At 42.9% G+C, this 10,368-nt stretch overlaps 1 protein-coding gene across 1 annotated transcript; it reads left to right on the top strand.

The window, feature by feature from the left end:
• Positions 1-223: 223 nt before the first annotated feature.
• CUNH19orf18 (chromosome unknown C19orf18 homolog) lies at positions 224-9,652 on the top strand. The gene is made up of 8 exons (XM_032847718.1): positions 224-446; positions 570-635; positions 1,755-1,796; positions 4,702-4,761; positions 5,185-5,277; positions 5,944-6,046; positions 7,946-8,127; positions 9,506-9,652. Exons 1-8 carry the CDS (start codon positions 368-370, stop codon positions 9,622-9,624), a joined length of 744 nt encoding a protein of 247 aa, XP_032703609.1. The 5' UTR covers positions 224-367; the 3' UTR covers positions 9,625-9,652.
• Positions 9,653-10,368: the final 716 nt, after the last annotated feature.

Raw genomic sequence — 10,368 nt, 5'->3', positions numbered from 1 at the left:
GCTTTTGACTACACAGCCCTACTGTGTTCTCTGTTGTCTTCTTGTGTGTCCCATTGAATTTTCAATGATCTTTGCTGCCTCCTCACTGGTCTGTACACTCCCTGAGGGTGGGGCCCTGGTTCTGTTCTTCACAGATGAGCCTCTTCCCATGCGCCATCCTGTTAGTATCCCCATTGTTTGACTTGGTTCCGTGGAGGAAGTCCATATGGCAACGTGAGCTGATCTCACACTGGTGGCTCCAGGTCAGAACCCAAACATTCTGTAGGGAGCAGAGTTTCTTAGTTCCTCATAAATACAGGGCAGATACTATTCTATAGCTAAATATATCCTTTCGTCTGTATGCTAAAAGACTAACAGTTTTGGAGTGATGGACAAGGTTCAAAGTTCTTTCACCTTTCTAGTTTTGTTTTTAATGGAATGCCCACTTCTATGCTTGCCTTATGGAGGTGAGTTCCAACTAGTTGATCTAGCAACAGACTTAATGGGTAACTTCAACTGTTGTTTTTACTTGTTTCAGGGGAAATAAGAAGGGGTAATTACATTTCACTGCTACAAGTTTTCTTTTCAAGGCTACAAACAGTCACAAACATCCACAAATGTCACTAAGCAGGAAGGTGTTTTCTCAAGACTCAGAGGTAAGTCACTGTATTACTCATTTGGTGAAATGGGAACCATAGTCTGGGGTCATCCTATTCACTGTATGAATGTGTCTTGTCTTGTGTATTTGCTAGAAGCATGTGCCATACAGTAATATAATTAGATAAGCATTGCTTGAAAATTAGTCCGATATTATTCTCTCTTGGTAAGCTGTGCTTTCTTTTCAGGGATTACTGTGCCTCTCTTTCATTTCACTCAGCACACACAGAAACTTTGCCTGCCTCAGGATCATTTGAATGTGTCTGTATGGCTTTAATTGTAATGTGGGGGCACATTCTGGTGGTAGACCATAGGAATCCAGATACAGCAAGCATAAAATGTTCTTTATTTTTTTTTAAGAGATTCTTTTTTTTTAAAGATTTTATTTATTTATTTGACAGAAATCACAAGTAGGCAGAGAGGCAGGCAGAGAGAGAGAAGGGGAAGCAGGCTCCCCACCGAGCAGAGAGCCCAATGTGGGACTCGATCCCAGGACCCTGAGATCATGATCTGAGCCGAAAGCAGAGGCTTAACCCACTGAGCCACCCAGGTGTCCCTAAAATGTTCTTTATAATTATCTGTCTTCTATACTTTGCATTTTAAGTCCTAAAACTCTGTTTATCTCAAAACAGAGAAACTGACCCTGACAATTGGTGAACCAGGCAGTAACTCTTTGTGTGAAGAGACACGGTACTTATAAACAACTTCTATTCTGTACAAGGGAAATGCTATCTGCACAATATAATAGCTTGTAATTCTGTAGGAGGAAAGGATATTGCCATGGGACCCTCCCTGGCCCTGGCTCTCTGACCTTCAGATGACAGCACAGATCCCTTCAAATCTGTCAGGTCCTCAACCAGCTCATGTGACTGCAAAAACAGACCAGAAACCAAATGCATTATGTCCTTAACCCCCCATATTCATTAAAGGAAATCCTGGATACAAACAGAACAAATTGCAGTTTAAGCCACATATTTCTTTGAGGCATTGTAATAAATTTATTAACAGTATTTACCTTCTTAGCTATTAGGTCCCCTTGTCTAATACCAAGTTATTTATTTTCCTAAATCTGTCTTAAATTTGTCTCTTCTCTCTGATCCCTTTGAACGGCCTTCTAGCTCCAAGACCTATTATGCCCAAGCAATTCCCAGGGCGTAATGGTAAGTCAAGGAATCTGGGATGGTGGCTGGGATTCAGGAACATTCCCAGAGCTGCTGTGGTGTGTGGCTCCAGAGGGCACCCCACAGTCGTCATCACTAATCTGTACAGCCCTTTCTGCAAATCAGAAAAAGGAGTGCCCTGTGGATGGTTGGTTTAGTTATGATGCCACTCAGAACAGAAAAATAGCACAGATGTCCAAGCATCAGGAAATACAGACTTTTTCTTAAACATTTAATTTATTTATTTAACTGACAGAGAGAGAGAGAGAGAGACAGCAAGACAGGGAACACAAGCAGGCTGAGTGGGAGAGGGAGAAGTAGGCCTCCCGCCGAGCAGGGAGCCTGATGTGGGGCTTGATCCCAGGACCTAGGGATCATGACCTGAGCTGAAGGTAGATGCTTAATGACTGAGCCACCCAGCTGGCCCAAAATACAGAAAATCTTAAAACAATACAGCAGCCCTTCCAAACACATTAGGAACTTTTCTAAAGCTCAGCTATGAATACATCACTTGCCTGTTCATCCCCCTACTGCCAAAGCCCAGAGATTGAATTCTTGCCAAGATATCAGGAGACCTGCATTTTAATCTTTACTTTGAAACTAACTGGTGTTATGAGCTTGCATTAGAGGTTTGCTGAGACCTCTGGTGCGTCTGAGCTTTGGGTCCCAAGTGCAGGTTCCAATATGGAGATAGAGGACAGAATTGTTTTATTTTATTTTTTTTAAAGATTTTTATTTATTTATTTGACAGACAGAGAACACAAGTAGGCAGAGAGGCAGGCAGAGAGAGACGGAGAAGCAGGCTCCCTGCTGAGCAGAGAGCCCGATGTGGGGCTCGATCCCAGGACCCTGGGATCATGACCTGAGCCGAAAGCAGAGGCTTTAACCCACTGAGCCACCCAGGCGCCCCGACAGAATTGTTTTAAATCATTGGAAGACTCCCAATTTTCTCTGTAACCCTTAGCTCTTGGTTATATGAAAAGATGCCTAACTCATAATAAGGGAAATACTCATTCCAATTTTCAGCTATCATGTTGAGAGTGGACAAATGTTTCGTTAAGAAAACTGGCAAAAGGGGTGCCTGGGTGGCTCAGTGGGTTAAAGCCTCTGCCTTCGGCTCAGGTCATGATCTCAGGGTCCTGGGATCGAGCCCCGCATCTGGCTCTCTGCTCAGCGGGGAGCCTGCTTCCTCCTCTCTCTCTGCCCACCTCTCTGCCTACTTGTGATCTCTCTCTCTGTCAAATAAATAAATAAAATATTAAAAAAAAAGAAAACTGGCAAAAGAGTTGGGAAATATAATCTCTTGCTTTTTTTTTTTTTTAAGTAGGCTCCACGCCCAGTGTGGAGCCCAACACAGGGCTTCAGTTCACACCCTGAGATCAAGACCTGCGCCAAAATCAAGAGTTGGACTCTTAAACGACTGAGCCACCCAGGTGCCTCAATCTCACATTTTTAAAAACTGAAGTATAATGAATGTATAACATCCTATTAGTTTCAAGTGTATATAATCTCATATGTTGTGTGTAGGCAAGGAAAGAGTGCAACTTCTACAGAGGGCAATTGGCAATCCTTATAAATACAAAAAGAATGTATTTACTTTTTGGCTCAGAGTACTGAAATATGCCTGGGATTTATTTTAATCAGGTATGATAAGACATATAGACACAGAAATGATTGTTCATGATGGAAGAACATTATATTCACAGATTCCTAGAAGCAGGGCAAGAGGGAGGAGCATGGCTCAGAGTCCTTATTGGTGTTTTTGTGGGAAAGAAAGAGTGAAGTGGGGTAGGGACACAGAGTAGTGGATAGTTGGAGTGATTTCAGTGGGCTCTGGGCTATAGGAGTGGTTTCTAGTTGTCCAGCATCTGGCCCTGGGAATATTTAGGGTAGGGGGGACATTGGCTTGGTGTGTGAGAGGTAGTTGGGGCTGTGGGCTCTGGATTGGTTGGTTTATATCAAAGGCATGCTCAGAGGGGAGGTGTCCATGAACTTTAGGAAATAGTTAACCCTGGGAGGGATGGTCTGTCCAGGAGCAAAACCTCAGATGTGAAAACATCAAAAATACAGAAAATAGGAAAGCCTGGCTTAGTCAGTGGAGTGTGCAACTCTTGGTCTCAGGATTGTGAGTTCGAGACCCACGTTGGGTGCAGAGATTACTTAAAAATAAAATGCCTTAAAAATACAGAAAATAAGAAAATATAGTCAATATAGACAGAAATTTCATTTCTAGGAAACTACTAAAAAGCATGTTTCTTGGGGCGCCTGGGTGGCTCAGTGGGTTAAAGCCTCTGCCTTCAGCTCAGGTCATGATCTGAGGGTCCTGGGATCTAGCCCCACATCAGGCTTTCTGCTCAGCAGGGAGACTGCTTCCCCCTCTCTCTCTCTGCCTGCCTCTCTGCCTGCTTGTGATCTCTGTCTGTCAAATAAATAAATAAAATCTTTAAAAAAAAGTTTCTTGAGGTACCTGGGTGGTACAGTTAGTTAAGCATCTGACTCTTGGTTTTGGCTCAGGTTTTGATCTCAGGGCCTTAAGATCCAAGCCCTATTTTGGGCTCTGCACTCAGCAGGGAGTCTGCTGGAGATTCTCTCTATCCCTCTGCCCCTCCTCCTCCTCACACTCTCTCTTTCTCTTTCTAAAATAAATAAATAAATCTTTAAATTATATATATATATATATTTCTCATTTCCCTAACCCACCTACTCTCCTGTTCTGCTGGGGACTTTCACATTAATTTTTCTTGTTCTAGAAAACCCCCAACATGATTACCGCAGGCTCGCTTTGATGGGTGGCCTTGTTTCCTCCATCACTGGCAAAATCCAAGCAGTCAAAAGAGAGTATCTTCATCCCCCTCCCCATCCACCTGCAACCTCACCCTCTTTCTCTGCCTTCCTTCCTTTCCAGGCCAAGGATGGCCCCAGCCAGTGCACCACCGTCCATCTCCCCCGACTGGCACAGGCACAGGTGACAAGTCCCTCCTCATTTCCTGTAGTTTAAATATCACGGTTTAAATATCAGTCCCGTCCTCCTATGAACGTGCTGTCCGTTCTCCCATCTTAGAAAGTAAAACCCATCTCCCGATCCCTTAGCCCTCCTGGGAGCTGTCCTCATCTCTCCTCGACACCAAAGACACCGCTACCCCTTTCGCAGCCCACGTTCTTTCCGCCCTGTTCGGCTGAGCTTTCACTGAGGTGTGAAGCTCAGGGCGTTTTTCGTTCAGTTGCTGAACTTTCTGTGCCATGGAAGGGACGGGGGTGGGACGGCCAAGTGCAAGTGAAGGGTAATCACCGCCGTGTGTGAGGTTTTACAAGCGGCCGAGGAGCATACTCGCCCCGGAGTTGCTGTTTTGTTCAGTTTGTGCAAACGGTAACTCTTCTCTCGTCTCAGGCGGTGGGGAGAGTCGTCCACCTGACCGCAGCAAGAGCAGCCGGCATCTCAGAGCACATCCGACGCCCGCGAGCGCTGAGACCTGGAATGCAGGTTGGGGCAACGGCGTTCTCAGTCTCTAACACCCTCTCAGCACAGCACCGCACACCCTGAGGCCATCCGTGCGACACCTGAGTCACCAAACTAAAGCCGCTGTCCTTGCAGCCACAGAGCTGGCAGGTGCTGCTAGACCGAGTCAGGGATCCTGTGATCTCTGCAGCATCCCTACAGAGTGAGAGCGGGCTTTGGCAAAGGACCAGAATCAGAGGCGGCAAATGGAGTTGGGGATTCCTTTCCATGGGAATTCAAAGTGTATTTGTTCACATAGGCCATGAGATCTAGCCTCCACATTATTTATTTATTTATTTATTTTTAAAAGATTTTGTTTATTTATTTGACAGACAGATCACAAGTAGGCAGAGAGGCAGCAGAGAGAGAGAGAGGAGGAGGCAGGCTCCCTGCTGGGCAGAGAGCTCGATGCGGGGCTCCATCCCAGGACCCTGGGACCACGACCTGAGCTGATGGCAGAGGCTTTAACCCACTGAGCCACCCAGGCGCCCCAAGCCTCCATATTTTTTTAAAATTAAGGATGTTATTTTTTATGGTACTTTGGATTTTGTCTCCCATCCCCCTTTGAAATAACAATATGATTAACAAATATATTAATTGATAGACACAAGTGAAATGAAATTTTATGTGAACTGTTCTTTCCATTTTTAGCACTGATTTCGCACAGACCTGCTCTTGTTCAAGTAATTATAATTGCATGTGTAGCCTTTACCATTGCCCTGGTATGTGGAATCATTATTTCCTATGTGATATAGTAAGTATTTACTAAGTAACATTACCAACTTCAAGTAAGACATAACAAACTAACCAGGTTATTATTTAGTAATGCTGATGATGATAATTCTTGCAATCACTAAATTATTACTGTCATTCTAAACCTCCACACCTGTGTTTTTCAGAATATGGACTGTACTCATGTTGGGTCACAATGTAAATGAAGAAAAAAACAAATAGGACAGAATACAATTTTAGTAGGATAGAAAATATTGAAAAGCATATTTTTAATGCAAATGCTGATTATTTAAAAATTAAAAAAATTTTAAAGATTTTATTTATTTATTTGACAGAGAGAGAGCACAAGTAGGTAGAGCAGCAGGCAGAGGAAGGGGGGAGGCAGGCCCCCCGCCGAGCAGAGAGCCCAATGCAGGGCTTGATCCCAGGACCCTGGAATCATGACCTGAGCCGAAGGCAGCTGCTTAACCAGCTGAGCCAACTGGGAGCCCCAAAAATTTAAAAATTTTTTAAAAATTTTATTTATTTTTTAATTTGTTATTTTGGTCACCATACAGTACATCATTAGGTTTTTGATGTAGTGTTCCATGATCCGTTGTTTGTGTATAACACCCAGTGCTAATTACAACACATGCCCTCCTGATACCCATCAGCAGGCAACCCTGCCCATCCCTCCCCCCTCTGAAACCCTCAGATTATTTCCCAGAGTCCATAGTGTTTCATGGTTCATCTCCCCCTCTGATGCCCCCTTTCAGTTTTCCCTTCGTTCCCCTAATGTCCTCTGTGCTATTCCTTATGTTCCACATATAAGTGAAACCATATGGTAATTGTCTTTCTCTGCTTGACTTACTTCACTCAGCATAATCCCCTCCAGTTCCATTCATTTCGATGCAAAAGTTAACTGACTGAGCCACTGAGGCACCCTAAATAAATGAATCTTTTAAAAATTACACAAAAACATGTACATAGAGATTCACCTTTTTTTTTTTTTGACTTAGGTTCCCATATGGTTCACACAGCACTGTTGGTTCCTATGTTTATTTGAAATTTTGATATTTGGTTTATTATGGATTTTTTCCCACTCACTTCAATTTGTTAAAATATTGAACTAAAATACTTACCATCATTCCTGATTTTTTTGACACAACCTAAATTTTGCAACTGTAATCAAGACATTGGAGACCAGGATTTGGGTAATTACTGTTAACAATGTTTAGGATCAGGCCAGTTCTTCCTAATTACATACATCAAACGATTAGGAGGGTATGTATGTTAGGAAAGAGAAAAGCATTCTGTTACTCCTTTTCACATCAAACAGAGATAGCTACTGAAAAATCCACTTCCCGGGCTGGACCTGGTGGAGTGAGCAAGGCACTCACCTCAGATACAAAATTTAAGAGGGTGCCAAAACACTCAGTCATCAAGATGAATGATGTTTTAATGCAATATTTTATAAAATCTACAATTATTTCAAAAAATATCCATGATGAACAAAATGCCAACATTTTAAATACAGGATCAGTAATAGTGTTGTGCCAAGCCATACCGGAGAGCGAGCAAAAGGAAGAATCAGTAATACCTGCCTGGACTTTATTTAAAATGTTGGTATTTTGTTCGTCATGGATTTCTTGGCATTCCTTTTTCTTTTGTAAAATGTTGCATTAAGATATTATGTAGTTTAAAAAGAAGATATTATTATATTCTCTTGTACTCCACATGAGTTCCTTATTCACCTCACCTAGTCTTGGCCCTGAGCTACATTCTCTCCTGCCTGTCAGCACACACTGGAGAGTGGTAATTGCCTCCTTCCCGCGCCTACCGCCAGGTACAGTGACTGCTTTTCAGGCAAAAGTCGCAGGATTAAGGTAGAATGATTCCCTGTGAAAGCTGCGCTCTTAAGCTCCTGTACATTCTTCTCCAGTCGGCTGGTGCACGCGGAGGAAAGACAGCAACTGGTGTGGCTTTATAACAATGTCAGCGTACCATTCCTGGGAGAAGACAACGACGACAATGTGGGTGAGGACTCTGAGAGCGAGAGCCTGGATGAGTCCGCCTACCTGCTTCCAGAGAATGAAGAGGAGCTGGAGAAGTTCATTCACTCAGGTAAACGCTGGGCCAGTTTGTCCTGCCAGATGTAAAAGCTGAGCGGGCCCTGACGGTTTGGTTTGCAGAGGCAAAGCGAGGAGGGATTCAGTGGAGTTTGAGGTAATGAAGGTGAATATTTACAGCCACATCTGCAGAAACTAAGTGTTCTCATCAAACTGCACAGAGGGGAAATCAGCCTTGGGTTGCTTGGTTCCTTTTGTGGGGCAATTCCAAGGACCAAGAGTAGAGTTCAGGAGACCAAACTTCCCCCAGACTAAATCTTCCTTTAAACACACTTCTCAGGGTGGCACTGTTCCTGAGTCTAGAACACAGGGAGAAAGATGTCTCTCTTGCACAGTCTGCCTCCATCTGATGTGGGAACAGGATCCAGACCCCCAGAATGGACGCTTGTAGGAGAGGTGCTCACCATGCCCGCAAATCTTTGTGAGGAGAGGGCAGCATATGTGCTCACATAAACCTGATTTTGTAGAAGCTCTGAGATAGCCTCTTAACAAAAATTATAGAGCCAAAATATTTCAAGTGCACTGTCTGATTCAGCCATTCCAGTCTTCGGTTGTGTGGATCTCCTCTCTCACAACCCCAGACACAGGAGTCAGAGACAGGCCGGAAGGCCAGGAGTGCAGTGATCAGTGATGCTTACTGACACCAATGCCCTTGTTTACCCTTAGGAAATACTTTTTCAATGTCTTTTCCTTACATTGAAGTATAGCTTTTCTGTATTTTTTTAAAAGTTTTTATTTAAAATCCAGTTAGTTAACATACAGGGTACTATTAGTTTCAAGTGTACAACATAGTGATTCGGCACTTCCATATGACACCCAATGCTCGTCCCAGCAAGTGAGCTCCTTAACCGCCCCCCACCCCTCCTGGTAGCCATCTGTTTGCTCTCTATGGTTAAGGGTCTGTTTCTTGGATTGCTTCTCTCTCTCTCTCTTTTCCCTCTTTGCTCATTTGTTTCTTAAATTCCACATATGAGTAAAATCATATGATATTTGTCTTTCTCTGACGGACTTAATTCACTTAACATAACACTCTCTAGCTCCATCCATGTCATTACAAATGACAAGGTTTCATTTTTTTATAGCTGAGTAATATTCCTTTGTGTATATACATCACATCTTTATCCATTCATCAGCCGACATGATTTTTTTTAACTGAGCATTTATAAAGCATTTATAAGCTGTGGGAAAATAACTTTATATTGGGGGGGTTAAATAATTTTAAATTCAATTTTCGCCATGCTTTTCAGATGAAAAACATTCATTTTATCTTGAAAATTCTATTCTTTGTACCTTTATTTTTCCATACTTTTCCCTTCACCTTTTGTCTATTCCTCATTTACTAGTACCTCAATAACATTATATCTGTATTTTAGTTATTAGATCCAAAAGAAGAAAGCATATGGAAAACAAGAGATTGAGGAAAGAGCAAAATTTATTAAAGGGAACAATAATGGGGAATTCTATGCCCGGTATATTCTCAGAGGATCTATGAGAGCAAACGAAAGCAATGCAGGACATGCTAGCCAGCGTGAAGCCCACAGCTGCAGGGACAACCCGCGACTGGGGACCTGAGCAGGACTTACTCCTCGAGAGCTCTGTCCAGAGCACTCTAAAGAAGAAAACTAGAAGTATATAACTGAAAATAAATCCATATATGCATTGAGTCTTGCTTCTTAGCTCTCATAGTCCATTAATAATTATAACATATTGGAAAAGAGAAAAATCCAACTTCCTGAGTACAAAAGAGAGACTGTCAGGATTTTTTCCCCTTTGTTTCAAAATTATTTATTTACGATTTTTAGGATTTTCTTTTCTTGCTCCTAACCAGAAGCACGAACAATTTCTTTGGGCAGTCTCTCAGGCCAAGCCAAGGAACTACTTTCATGATACAAAACTTTTCCAGGGATATTATCTGTCAATTGCGGTACCTTGTGCCCATTCTCCTCACAGGAAAGCTGAGAATATCCAAATAGATTTGACACTGGACTAATATGCAGCTAATGGATTAACATCATCCCTGTTTTTAAGGATCTGGGATCCGGTAAGGAAAAAGGGGCTGCAGGTAAAGAGGTGTCAAGCGTGGCCAGTTGTGGTGGGCACTGTCAGCTGGGAGCTGCTGAGAGCTGTGGGAATACAGGAGTCAAGACTGAATACAAACAGGTCAGTGCTTTGGAAACGGTCTGATGGTTCCTCAGAAAGTGAAGCAGAGAGGCTTGACATGACCCAGCAGTTCCAC

This window comes from Lontra canadensis, unplaced genomic scaffold, assembly GCF_010015895.1.
Source record: "Lontra canadensis isolate GAN:19392208 unplaced genomic scaffold, GSC_riverotter_1.0 scaffold191, whole genome shotgun sequence".
Taxonomy (NCBI): Eukaryota; Metazoa; Chordata; class Mammalia; order Carnivora; family Mustelidae; genus Lontra; species Lontra canadensis.
Note: the sequence above shows the minus strand (reverse complement) of the source record. Positions and strands in the feature narration are given on the sequence as shown.

Coding starts and splice junctions, on each gene's coding strand:
- CUNH19orf18 (XM_032847718.1), top strand. CDS start 368: ATGGACAAGGTTCAAAGTTCTTTCACCTTTCTAGTTTTGTTTTTAATG. Junction 447..569: donor TCTATGCTTGCCTTATGGAG/GTGAGTTCCAAC, acceptor TTTCTTTTCAAG/GCTACAAACAGTCACAAACA. Junction 5,278..5,943: donor CGCTGAGACCTGGAATGCAG/GTTGGGGCAACG, acceptor TTCCATTTTTAG/CACTGATTTCGCACAGACCT.